At 40.1% G+C, this 14,475-nt stretch overlaps 1 protein-coding gene across 2 annotated transcripts in view; it reads right to left on the bottom strand.

Moving 5' to 3' along the window:
• LOC126278563 (E3 ubiquitin-protein ligase rnf8-like) overlaps positions 1–14,475 on the bottom strand; it is a 135,503-nt gene that overhangs the window by 83,550 nt on the left and 37,478 nt on the right. For both annotated transcript variants that reach the window (XM_049978757.1, XM_049978758.1), the window contains exon 5: positions 11,816–11,963. In XM_049978757.1, coding sequence (XP_049834714.1) covers positions 11,816–11,963 — 148 coding nt within the window. The remainder of the gene's footprint in view (positions 1–11,815; positions 11,964–14,475) is intronic.

Consider the following 14,475-nt stretch of genomic DNA (forward strand, 5'->3'; position numbering starts at 1 on the left):
AGCAGAAGTCTGAAGTACTAACATTAACATCTTTTGTAATTAAGTGTTTTTAGATGGAGAAAGCATGCAAATGGTATGTGTGTTTAATTAAGATCACTGATGTTATTTTATTTCAATAAAACTAAACACATTTGGTGATAAACATACGCATTTCCTTGGAGTTGCAAGACAGATTTAAAATACCTTCACTGATTTCAGAAATAACCTCAGAAAAAAAAGGCCTCTTGAAAGACGTGTATAAGGTGGGGAAGAATTGTGTAAACCAACGCTGTAGGCAATGCCAACAAAAGGTTGGTTCTACTATGTTGGTTATTACCCACTGTGTTATATCTATTATTTTTCTTTTGAGAAATATTTGGGTATATAGCATACAAACCGCAAGCGACTGCCACAATTTTCTTTTCCTTATCGTCCACACTTTCTATCAAATAAACTACTTTTTAAGTGGCAAAAAGTACTAAAAGAAATAAAATGTCTACAAAATGTCACACTGTACAATGTACTTGTGGTGAGACAGTCGCAATTCGTGAAATCCATCGCCCATGGCCTCTGGCCTGCTGAGGAGCACCGCAGTACCATGAAAATCCGCTGAATTACGCCACACACAAAAAGATCCGACCTGTGGGTAGATCAGTGAGACCAGATCTGATGGGCAGTGCTTGCACAATATTGGGAATTGAATGACTTCAGACTGAAAGGCCCAATCCATTACAAATACCAGCACAAACTGACTGCGGTTTTGGCCCGTCACGGAAATCCACTCATGTGGTCAGCTATACACGAGCCACACACAGCATGTTGATGAAATGAGACCATGGTGATCAATCCATGCTATAGATAACCTGTTCAAATACTCTGAGACTCAATAATAATGAGGATAGGTAGCAACTCACTGTGAAGATGATTGCTGAGCCGCAGATAGGCAACGTAGAAAAGAAGATCACACACTTATAACTAAATTTTCAGCCACAGCTTTTGTCAGAAAACTAGAGCACACATTCACACAATTACTCAGACGCAACTCATGCACACATGACTGCCATCTCTGGCAGCTGCGTCCACAGTTCTGAGAATCAGATCCAAACAAACCACTCCTCATGCCTCCCTCTCCCTTGTCAGGAGCTGCTAGGCTAGCAGCAAGAAGTGGTGAGAGCACTGACTACAAGCTGAGGGGAGTCGAAGGAAGTGGAGAAGCAGTAGTAATGAGGGAGCAGGAAAGCAGCGTATGTACTCAGTTGCTCCAAGTCAGTGACAATGCATGACACCTCAGTAAACAAACTATTTCATCTACTGGGACAAAAATGAGCTTTTTCTAGTGTTTTCAAATTTCCCTGAAGTGTTTGAACTTCCCCGATTTCCGGAACCTGTGGCAACCATGGGCATACACAGAAAATAATAAGCCAAACGATGAAACTTTAATTATTTTGCCCTCAAGTAAGGCGGTCAATTTCATATTGAGAACAATAACTTTTCAAGGCCCTACATGATCTGTGCTACAAGTCTGCATGTCTATACTACTAGAAATGATGATCAAATGAAGCTACCAGGTACACATTAACTACAATACTGCCCACATTGTTGCAGTAAGTAAAGAAATACATTTTTCAACAACTTGCAAGATACTACAACTCATTAAAATTTCTAATATTTATTTTATGGGTGTAAGACCATGGGCAAAGACATTATTATCCATTTTGGAGCAGAGCCTTATGCCTATAAACCCATAAAACAAATATCAGCAATAATGAAAATATCGGCCATGAAAGCTTGCATTCTATGAAACATTACAATCTCTCACGTCTTCTTGTCACAGAGCCAGTACCAAGCGTCACACTACAAAAAAAATGAATCTGTAACTTCTGCACGCCCCATCGGATAATGGGCTTGGTAAGGCTCTAACACTATTTTATGGAAATAAACAATTATTTCTAAAGTGACTGGTTGCAGTTTTTTTATTTACATTTAAAGAATTACACTGTGTCAGAAAAAAAGTATTTTCTACAAATCATTCCAGCAGCAAAAGGAATCCATGGCATGCAATTTTATTCTGATGTGATGTAACTCAGATTCAGGACAGTAAATAAAATTCATCTATCAAACATCCCATTATTCAAGATTATCAGTTTTAGAATATAGTCTTCCATCTTTCCCCTTGGACAGTTACACCCAGATGGCAGAGTGTTGGTTACCAACCTCTAATAACAAGGACCATGGTACATGTAACTTTAAAGTACATTGCTGCTTGTTGTCATGATCTGAAAATGGCCTGTGTCAATTATTCTTGAAAGTGCACTCTGCAAGTTCAGGGTGTTTCATTTACCTGATGACCGACTGTGCAGACAGGCAGCGAGCGCTCCGCTGCTCGGAGACCAGATGCTGTGTCACCCATCTACTATTGTGGTACGAAATGACTTCATTTAAAATGTAAGCAAATAAATTTTGTACTTCTCCATGTCATGCAAGGAGATGTTGGAACTCCCTGATGTTATTTTCCATGCATTTCTGACATCTACTTGAGAAATTATTAATCACATGTTGTAATTCTCTCTGAGATATTGAATTAATTGATTCATGGATATTATCCTTGAGTTCCTCTAACATGTGAGGATTTGTTGTGTACACTTTGTCCTTTAGTGTACCCCGCAAATAAAAATTGCATGGAGTTAAATCAGGACTTCTTGCGGGTCAGATAATATTACAAATTACTCTTTCATCGAACACATCGTGAATTGCGTGCAGTATTGGCCGTATAAGCCCTTGCCAACTACTGTTGAAAAAATGTGAAGCTTTTTTCTCTTTCACTCAGTTCATTAAAAAATGTTCACAAAATGTTTTGCACATGTCTTTCACTTGTAACTGCGTCATTAAAAAGAATTAGGCCTATTATTCTGTCACCACTAACTGCACAATGCCCCTATTTTCTGATCATCAGGTCTATCTGCACTCCAACGTCGACAGTTTTGGAAGTTAACATACTCATGTAAATGGAACCAAGCTTCATCTGAAAACAGAATGAGGTAATGATCCATTTCATCATCATGCATTTGTTTTAAAACCTATTTGCAAAACTCTATTCTGTGCACAGGATCACCTGGTCAAAGGTCCTGTACTACTGTTTTTGTGCAGACTCTTTATGTCCATCTTTTCAGAGACGGTTGCAGAACTTGACTGTTCGATACAGGAAGTCAAATCAACCAACTTTCAGCCATCTAGTTTCCAAACTTATTTTATTTGGGTACCAGTTTCGGCAATTTAGTACGCCTTTTTCTTTGTACAGAGGTGTAAGATTTTTGTGTTTGCTGAGAAAGATGTCTAAGAGATATTTAGGGGAGTTTCCCATGTGGTATACAATGTCATAGAGACATTCTTCTGTAAGCACTGTACATCATTGTTTATGCTTCTTGTCTAGAAAACTTCCCATTTCACGAAATGTATACACTAATTTGTGAACTGCATCACAACTCAGAACTCAAACACCTGGAAACTTATGTACGCACAATCTCTGAACAGTACGAGGGGATTCTGTATGCACATATGAATTATCAATAAACACTCGCTGTGAAATTGAATAATTTGCTCTTGCTACTGCTGTGTTGCAAACTTCACTGTTATACTTGTGATGCTTGTTTCACTGCTTGAATGACACTGGCTGACAAGACGCGTATGTCTGTGTGGCGTTCAGGCAAAAAAAAGAGGGGGGGGGGGGGCATATTGTGGTCCCATGGGACCCATTCAACCAGCAGGCGCAGAGTCCGTGACCAGCCTGCAATGACCCGGGCAGGCGGTCTCATCAGATAAATGGAACATGCTGCGTTATTGGTGTGGTGAATCTAATAAAACATGACCCAGACATGTATCTGAAGCAGTTTTCCATAACCCTGTAAGACTGAAATGAACAACAAAATCTGTTCCTACATGTGCAGCTAAAGGCATTGAACTGGGTGGAGACATTTTTGAATATGTACTGTGAAATTGTATGTACCCTGTACAACTTCCTTAACACTGAGCTTTGTTTTTTCCAGTTTAAAATTAATTTACATGTGCTATAGTATTAATAAAAGCAGATTGTCTGACATGTTCATACAGTTTCAATTAACATTATTACCATCATTTTTCCGAAATTAAATTCTCTACAACTTCTGTTGAAAGCTTTGTGCAATTGCCAGGAATCTAAAAAAACAAATTGGGACAAGTAATTAATAAATTAAAAAATTACGAAATTATGTCTTTGTTTCTCTGGATGTTCTGGAAAACTACTGTAGATATGTGTCTGGGACATGTTTTATTAAATTCACCAGATCAATAACAACGTAAATGGAAATCGTGCTTTACTTTAACCTCATACAGTTTTGCGATGGCTTCACATTAGCGAAGCTGCTAAATTTTAGGCAAAATCCTTCATTAGCCATAGCTCTGTAACTAGACATTTGCGGACCTATGTATATATGAACCATTTTCTTTAGCTTTGTTCGTAGAATAACATATTAAAATATTTGCATATCTTCGTGAATCACCCTGGATAATGCAAAGCTCTCATAACCTATCCTGTCTCGTATCATTATAATGGTCCAATGTCGGCTTGTGATTAATCTTCTTAAAGTGATAAGTATATAATAATAGTGTGTGTGGCACATATGAATTTTAGTTACTGTCTAATGACAGGGACAATTCTGACAATTCTGACCTGTATAATTATATATTTAATTTACTAGTGTTTTGGTGAGGATCCAGATTGTGGAGCAGCCACTGAAATCAACTATGCTGTGCTCGGCAACGAGTTTTGTAATTGGATGGTCAAACATGCCTATGATCACAGAGTGCCACTGACCACTGGACAGTGCCTTTCACATGACTAAGGACTAGTATTCAGTACACTGTGATATAGATTATTCATCAATACATATGGACCAGCCATGTACAGAAAGAATGTATGGAGAAGGGAGGGGGACTTATGATGTGCGAGGAATTGTAGCTATCAAATGGTAATATTAGTGGTGACTGGCATCTTTGATACTGATAGAAGTTACTACAGACGTGGAGGTTAATATCTTGTAAGAGCTTATTTATCAAAGAGGACAATATGAAATTAATAGAAGATGAGGTGTGGAGGAATAAGGACAGGCTGAAGATATCTGAAGGAAGAGATGGATTGAGGTAAGAGGTTTCAAAATGAATCTAGAGATTGAGCAGACATAGAAGGTAATACTTAGCTTCTGGAAAGAATACTTACGAGTCTTATATGTACAGATGACAAATAACTAGTAACACACATTCTGTGAATTAATAGCAGTGGTCCATCTAGTGAAGCCTCTATCTGCAGGGATGACGACCAGTTTTTTTTCTATTTTGAGACGGCCACTGGCTGTGCTTTCATGTGTTGTGAAATTTGTGTTATCACAGAGAAGAAGAGGCATCAGAGGGGTGACTAATTGCTGGAGGGTTATCAGCAGACAGTTGGATGGGTGTTAAGAAGGATCACTATGAGACAGGGAGCATGAACTGAATGATGTGAGCTTTGGTGTATTCTTGCATAAAAAAAGGAAAGAAGGAAGGGAGGAAAGAAGGAAGGAAGGAAGGAAGGAAAGAAAGAAAGATTAGGTCCTAATGTTCCATTGATGACGAGGTTGTTACAGACAGAATAAAAGCTCAGGGGATGGATGTTGTCTGTGTCATTTTCAAATAACTCATTCCACTATTCACCTTTGTTTTGGGAACCTGTGGAAAACTAAAATCTCGATGGCTACACAAGGATTCAGACCTCCATCCTCCTGGACATCACTTCAATCCCTTAACCAACTCACTTGGTGCGTGTGGTTTTGGTTGACAAAATGTTTACTGCAATGCACCACACAGTAATTACAACAACACTCACCTCAGTAGTGTCAAGGTGTGAGGACAATGCATATTTACACAGGAAAAAAAGAGTCAGTTTTAAGAAGGGTTGCAGGAAACCCTGTCAAAATTATATGGGAGTTAATCTACTTTGCTCGCACAGACCCGGTCATATTACAGCTAAAACACAGTTCTTGATGTGATTCATTTCATTTTCCAACAAGTTTGATGAGGCTGTTTAACAATGCTGTTTCCAAATAATCTACAATACAATCTTGTTTCCTCAGTGATGTGTCACGCTGCCAAGGTATTTGAGCAGATCACGGAAAACATTATCGAAGATGATAAGAGGAGAACAGAGAGGAACAATATGGGTTTAGACTATGCTGGCAGTAGACCTCATTTTCAATGTAAGATAGCTCTAAGACAAACACTAGACATATCGTAAGGAATTAGTGATAGTGTTCCCAGACAATGAGAAGACATATCATAGTGTGAAAAATACAAGATCTGGGATACTCTCTTGAAAAGGGGAACTGAAGGCCGACTATTAGAAGAATAAAGAAACTGTACAAAAAAAGAGTAAGTTGTGTAAAAGTAGGAGGAGAGAATCCAGGCCGGTTAGAATGGAAAAATGGGCTGACGCTATGGAGTACACAATCCCTCCCAATTTTCATCATCGTTATAGATGAGATAATGAAAGGAGTAGCAGTGTGAATATGAGAGGAAAATATGAAAGCAATGGCATTTGCATGTGATTTAATGGTGTGGGGGAAATGGAGGCGCAGCAGCCTAAGAAAGACTAATCATGGGGAGGAGGGGGCGGTGACGACAGTATGATAGTATGGATTGAAATTTAATGCACTACTTAGGTGTAAAATGATTGTGACAGTGGGTACTACGAGAGAGGACAATAGCAACAGATATATGTATTAGGGGCAAGTACTAAAGAAAGTGAAAAGCCAAGTACCTGAGAGTGTAACAGAAGACAGCAGGAGAAATGATAAAAAGATTAGTGAAAGCGGAAGGCAAACACGTGGATTTGTGCAGAGTATAAGAAGTCTGGTCCCTAGCAAGGATGCAACACCAAAATGCAAACAAATGTTATACTGAGCATATTATGCTTCAGTACTCACATTTATATAGGAAATGTGGGTAATGAAGAAAAGGCAGGTGAGCAGGATTCAGGCTTGTGAGATGAAATTTTTAGGACTAATAAGGATGGATAGAGCAAGGCATGAGACAATCAGAAAAATAGTGAATGATATGCCAATGCTAAACATAAACAGTCTACAACAGACAATATTAAGATGATATGGACATGTTAAAAGAATGGGAGTTGACAGGATGCCAATACATCATGAAATGGCAACAGAGAGGTCTGGGACAGAGTAGAGGGGGAAGAATGGCAAGAGTACATCAAAAGAGTCTGAGGCTTATGATGCAAGCAGACCCAGCATCGATCTGGGAGCTACAGAAGTTGATAATGATGATACAATGTCATATGTCAATATATTTCCACTTTTTCTAAACACTCATCACACTTTTTTGTACATTTGAATAAATGTTCTTTTTTAACTTTACTGCCTCTTATCGGTTAACTCTTCTAATTATGATAATGACAACTCAACATGTAAATCCACTGTCAAATAATTTTAGTAAGTTTTTTGTGATAATATATATTTGTTCTATCCTTTCAAATTCATTTTTGTCCTACAATCATGAACCACCACATTATGTTCAACAGACTGAAAGACAAATTATCATTATGCCAGGAGAATGAATTAAAGTATGAAAAGTCTTGAGAAAGCCAAAGGAGTGCAATGGTTTCTATGAACTGAGGATTTATCTCACATTAATTTTATTTGGTACAATTTTGATGTACAGGGTAATTATAATTAAAGTTCCAGTTTCAAAATGCTACAAAAACTTATGCCCACTATGTCAAATTTGAATGAAATATTATCAAAGAAGGGAAAAACATTACGGACACAAAAAAATTTAACAAAACTTCTTCCCCTAGATGGTGCTGCAAACGACCTAATGTAATATGTGTTCAGCTACAAATGACAGATGAATCACAACATGCCGGCTATGGTGCGAGTTGCACATTAAACCAACCATACTGCACAATGTGCTTCAAGGCACAAGTTTGGCATTCAGTAGCTGTGGCACTATTGCTGTCCACAGATTTCTGTGATATATTGAAACTGAGAAACAGATCAGTGTCTCAGGGCTCATGTCCAGAATGCATTGTGTAATGCATTCCTTCAATTCAGCTAGGTTTGTAATCGGAGCACCTTACACAGCAAGAACCCACATGGATTGCGGAGTTATTGAACGCAGTTTTCCGAAATTCCTTCACCAGGGAAGACGAATGGAATATTCCAGAATTTGAAACACGAACATCTGCTAGCATGAGTTTCTTAGAAGTAGATACCTTAGGAGTTGCGAAGCAACTCAAATCGCTTGATACGGGCAAGTCTTCAGGTCCAGATTGTATACCGATTAGGCTCCTTTCAGATTACGCTGATACTATAGCTCCCTACTTAGCACTCATATACAACCGCTCGCTCACCGATAGATCTGTACCTACAGATTGGAAAATTGCGCAGGTCGCACCAGTGTTCAAGAAGGGTAGTAGGAGTAATCCATTTAACTACAGACCTATATCATTGACGTTGGTTTGCAGTAGGGTTTTGGAGCATATACTGTATTCAAACATTATGAATCACCTCGAAGGGAACGATCTACTGACACGTAATCAGCATGGCTTCAGAAAACATCGCTCTTGTGCAACGCAGCTAGCTCTTTATTCGCACTAAGTAATGGCCGCTATCGACAGGGGATCTCAAGTTGATTCCGTATTTCTAGATTTCCGGAAAGCTTTGACACCGTTCCTCATAAGCGACTTCTAATCAAGCTGTGGAGCTATGGGGTATCGTCTCAGTTGTGCGACTGGATTCGTGATTTCCTGTCAGGACGGTCGCAGTTCGTAGTAATAGACGGAAAATCATCGAGTAAAACTGAAGTGATATCAGGTGTTCCCCAGGGAAGCGTCCTGGGACCTCTGCTGTTCCTGATCTATATAAATGACCTGGGTGACAATCTGAGCAGTTCTCTTAGACTGTTCGCAGATGATGCTGTAATTTACCGTCTAGTAAGGTCATCCGAAGACCAGTATCAGCTGCAAAGAGATTTAGAAAAGATTGCTGTATGGTGTGTCAGGTGGCAGTTGACGCTAAATAACGAAAAGTGTGAGATGATCCACATGAGTTCCAAAAGAAATCCGATGGAATTCGATTACTCGATAAATAGTACAATTCTCAAGGCTGTCAATTCAACTAAGTACCTGGGTGTTAAAATTACGAACAACTTCAGTTGGAAGGACCACATAGATAATATTGTCGGGAAGGCGAGCCAAAGGTTGCGTTTCATTGGCAGGACACTTAGAAGATGCAACAAGTCCACTAAAGAGAGAGCTTACACTACACTCGTTCGTCCTCTGTTAGAATATTGCTGCGCGGTGTGGGATCCTTACCAGGTGGGATTGACAGAGGACATCGAAAGGGTGCAAAAAAGGGCAGCTCGTTTTGTATTATCGCGTTATAGGGGAGAGAGTGTGGCAGATATGATACACGAGTTGGGATGGAAGTCATTACAGCATAGACGTTTTTCGTCGCGGCGAGACCTTTTTACGAAATTTCAGTCACCAACTTTCTCTTCCGAATGCAAAAATATTTTGTTGAGCCCAACCTACATAGGTAGGAATGATCATCAAAATAAAATAAGAGAAATCAGAGCTCGAACAGAAAGGTTTAGGTGTTCGTTTTTCCCGCTCGCTGTTCAGGAGTGGAATAGTAGAGAGATAGTATGATTGTGGTTTGATGAACCCTCTGCCAAGCACTTAAATGTGAATTGCAGAGTAGTCATGTAGATGTCATGTAGATGTAGATGGATTGAGATCAGGTGATATGAACAGCCAAACTGTAGGGTGATAATTCCAGCACTTCCAAAATTCCTCTGCAGCAGCTGCGCCATTACCTGTGTAATGTGTGAAGTAGTCCCGTCTCACACAAAAATGATATCCTACACACACACACGCACACACACACACACACACACACACACACACACACACACACACACACACACACACACACACACACACACACAGTTGAAGGGTTAAAATGATGGTGATCAGCAGACACTCATAGCATTCAGCAGTGACTATACAGCTAAAAGGGCCTGCAGGACCTAACTCCCTTCGGTTATTTTCCGTTGCCCATGTTCTGCAATTCTGTGTATAAAAATGTCTATGGAGATGGAAAGGAGCTTCGCCTGTACTCAAAGTATTCCATGGCCCTTCATTGTTCCCTTCCATGCAAGCAAGAAATTCTAGAGCAAAAGTTTGTTGTAAGGTTGTAAATGCACATGGTAGTCAATGGGAGTTGGATATGCACCCTTATTGCTGATTTAAGACTGCAAGATTGTGTGGGTTTGTCTTTACAGAAAATATAAGACCGAGAACCGAATTGTGAAAGATTAGGTTTAAGCAATAAAAGAACAGGAAAAATTGTATTACGCTCTGTTTGGATTGGTGTGGTGACTTATGTTGGAGATATTCTGGAGGTGCCAGATGGCAGCTCATGATGACAGAGCAGGCAGGACTCAGTGTCTGCAGAGCAGTGCAGCGTGCCATGGAGCTCCGTCCGTGGTGAAGTTCTGTGATTGTGGGACTTTGTAACTAATGAAACCTATAGATGACATAGGACTGATATTGACTATGAAGTATAACGAATGTCTGTTCTCGTTATTGGGTGTAAGACATTTCTTGTCGACTGGAAGTTAAACTAATTTGTACTCGGAATAATAAACCCTAGTTTGTGAAACCACCAGTACCTGTTACTAAGTAATAATAATCATTTCACAGGAGAAGTCTGGCAGAAGGCGGAGTCCAACCGAAACTAATAAGAAGACTGCATCAAGAAGGAGAGAACTTTTGCACTGTCTCATTGGCATGTCAGTGTGAAGCAACTCGAATATGGGTAATTTTTTATGGATAGCAACACAGGATGTTTCATAGACTGTTATGTGCCATATTCAAACGCGTCCAAATTTAGGGCAATCCCATGCACTGCATGTTTGCACATACTGCTCAACAGCTCCTGCAATGTTGTGGCCACATCTTCCATTAACATCAGATCAATGTTTTTCTCCCACTACATTGAACTTCAGAAGAACACGTATTTTTTAATTTCATAATTATTTTCTCCAGACCCTTGGCAGAAATCTGACGGGGGCTATTTTCATACCCCGGAATGACAAACTTCTGCAGAACTACTGGTGCACAGTCACTGTTCTTGTGAAAGAGCTTTACCAGCAGAGCATTGAGACAGTCATGCCTAGTGCCTCAGACACACACTGAGGAACAGCAGCATAACCTGAGTCTTATTTCACATAATCTGCTGCTTGCAGTGCCATTTAGTGGTAAAAATTTAGTTAAGTTTGTTTTGTTTCCCTAACAATTCCCCCATCTTCAATAATATCTTGTTTAAATTTCATTTCTACAATATTCAGAATTCTTACAGAGCACCAAAATACACAGTTCATAAGCTGCTTTGAATATCATGTGTCCTTCCTTCTATTTCATGTTCTATAACATCAGTTTCTCAACAGCTTTCCATAGCAGAAAATACACGTTTTCTTTTTGAGGAATTTCACGTAGTCTGCATTATAAATTTGAAGACAGAGGGATGTCTCCAAGATCTATACAATCCATTTTATGCACTGAGGAGAAGGCTGCCATTACTAGGAATAATGACACATACTGTTTTGAAGTACTTACACATAAAATAAAGATTAAAGTTTTCATGAACCTTTAAGCAGTCCCTAACACTACAGGAATATTTTTGAAACAATCTAAATGATGCTAGATCATACATTCCAGAGAAATATAAAATTATTTGAAGATATTAATTACCTGGTTTGAAATTTTCTTCAAATTCTGAAGCTGTTTGTCACGTTCAAGAAGAGCTGCTTGGATGTTTGCCCGCTCACTTTTAAGTTTCTCTGTTAATTTTTGTGCCTGAGCCAGTAGCTGCTTTAGATCTCCCTGTTCGTTTAATACCCTACACCAGTTAGAAAAAAGATTTATCAAAATACAAACACTCAAATTTATCCACTTCACTATCAAATATTTCATCTGGTGACACATGTAGATACATTGGTATCATTAAGTCTGGTAATTAATGAAGTTAAACTACTAATTTCAACATCTTTCAAATACACATTATTAACACAGTGTTGTTTGCTAGCTAAGGTCAACTAGGTAGGCTATACTGAGGAAGCTGTTGGTACTGACAGATCATTCATCTTCCATTGCTACAGTTACTTCCATCAGCAACAACAAAGTGAATCTTCTGACAAGGAATACTTACTACTCCATCCACCCCAAATAAAAGTTGAAAACATTTTCAGAGCAGTATAGGGAATGTCAATTTGAGCAAGATTTATCACAACTACCTGTAAGATATCAATGCAACATTGTGGAGATATTGTCCTAAAATCATGATAAAGTTGGTAGAAGTATATCAACGTGTTCGTATTTACCCTGCTATCACCTACTGAGGTATAGCGCATCGCTGAAGTTAATTTCTTAAGCTCAGTAAATAAACCTGTGAAACATTAGATCCTTGTCAGATGCTAGTTATGTTAGTTAAGAATTTTCTGTAATATTTTTTGGATAAAGTTTTACAATTAGTTACACACACACACACACACACACACACACACACACACACACACACACACACACACACACACACACACACACACACACACAACTGCAGTGAAACCACACTGTGAGCAGCAGCAGCAGCACAAGATAGTACAGTGAGGGTGGTGGACAGTGTAGTGCTGCAGGTTAGACAGTGGGCAGGGAAGAGGAGGGGGGGGGGGGGAGGCAGAAGCGAAAAAGGAGAGAAGTAAAAAGACTGAGTGAGATGGTGGAATGACAGCTGCATAGTGCTGGAATGGGAACGGGGAAGGGGCTGCATGGGTGAGGACAGTGACTAACAAATGTTGAGGCCAGGTGGGTTACGGGAACCTTAGATGTACTGCAGGGAAAGTTCCCACTTGCGCAATTCAGAAGAGCCGGTGTTAGGGGAAGGATCCATATGGCACAGGCTGTGAAGCAGTCACTGAAATTAAGGATGTCATGTTTGGCAGCTAGTTCAGCAACAGGGTGGTCCACTTGTTTCTTCTTTTCAAAATATACTGAAAGTCTCCCTGATGCCTTCACAGATGGTAATTATCCTCCCAACCTTTTGTACAAAAACACTTCTCCTGTGCCTTATCATTCCAGTCTTCCATCACCTCCCAGAGTCCCACCATCTGGCCACAGGGGAGCAGTCCCCATATAACTCAGTACCACCCAGGATTGGAGCAATTGAATTACGTTCTCCGTCAGGTTTTTGACTAACCTTCGTGGTGCCCTGAAATGAGGTATGTCCTGCCCACTGTCCTTCCAACCCCTCCCACAGTGGTATTCTGCCACCCACCGAACCTACACAATACACTCATCCATCCATACACAACCCCTGCTCCCAAACCCTTACCTCATGGCTCATACCCCTTAATAGACCTAGATGCAAGACCTGTCCCATACATCTTCCCACCACTACCTACTCCAGTCCGATTACGAAAATGACCTATTCCATCAAAGGCAGGGTTACCTGTGAAACCAGTCATGTGATCCACAAGCTAAGCTGCACCACTCTGCTGCATTGTATGTGGGCATGATAACCAACAAGCTGTCTGTCCACATGAATGGCCACCAACAAACTGTGGCCAAGAAACAAGTGGATCACACAGCTGCTGAACGCACTGTCAAACATGACATCCTTCATTTCAGTGACTGCTTACAGCCTGTGCCATACGGATCCTTCCCATCTACACTAGCTTCTCTGAATTGCACATGTGGGAACTGTCACCACAATACATCCTATGTTCCTGTAACTCTCCTGGCTTCAACCTTCGTTAATCACTATCATCATCCATGCAGCCCCTTCCCTGTTCCCATTCCAACACTACGCAGCTGTCATTCCACTATCACACTCAGTCTTTTTACTTCTCTACTTTTCCACTACTTCCTCCTCCCTCCCCCCCTACCCTGCCCTTCATCTAACCTGCAGCACTTCACTGTCCACCACCCTCAACATACTATCTATCCCCCTCCCCCCCACCAGTTGCCACTCCCATCATGCACTAGTGCTGCTGCCCAGTGTGGTTTCAGTTGCCTGAGACTTCAGTTGTGTGTGTGTGTGTGTGTGTGTGTGTGTGTGTGTGTGTGTGTGTGTGTGTGTGTGTGTGTGTGTGTGTGTACACACATGTACTGTTGACAAAGGCCTACATGGTCGAAAGTTTTATTTGTGACCGTCTTTTTGTTGCGCCTATCTGCGACTCGGCACCTTTGCTATATGGTGAGTAGCAACTTTCCTTTTCATAATACTGTTACATTCCATCCTGGATTTTCCATTGTTTAATTTATGATATTTAAGTATACAGATATTAATCCTGTCCATGACAGAGGAAATTTAACCTTACACATCTTTGCTCCAGTAAGATAGCATCTTTCTCAGG

Source organism: Schistocerca gregaria, chromosome 6, assembly GCF_023897955.1.
Source record: "Schistocerca gregaria isolate iqSchGreg1 chromosome 6, iqSchGreg1.2, whole genome shotgun sequence".
In the NCBI taxonomy this organism is placed as follows: Eukaryota; Metazoa; Arthropoda; class Insecta; order Orthoptera; family Acrididae; genus Schistocerca; species Schistocerca gregaria.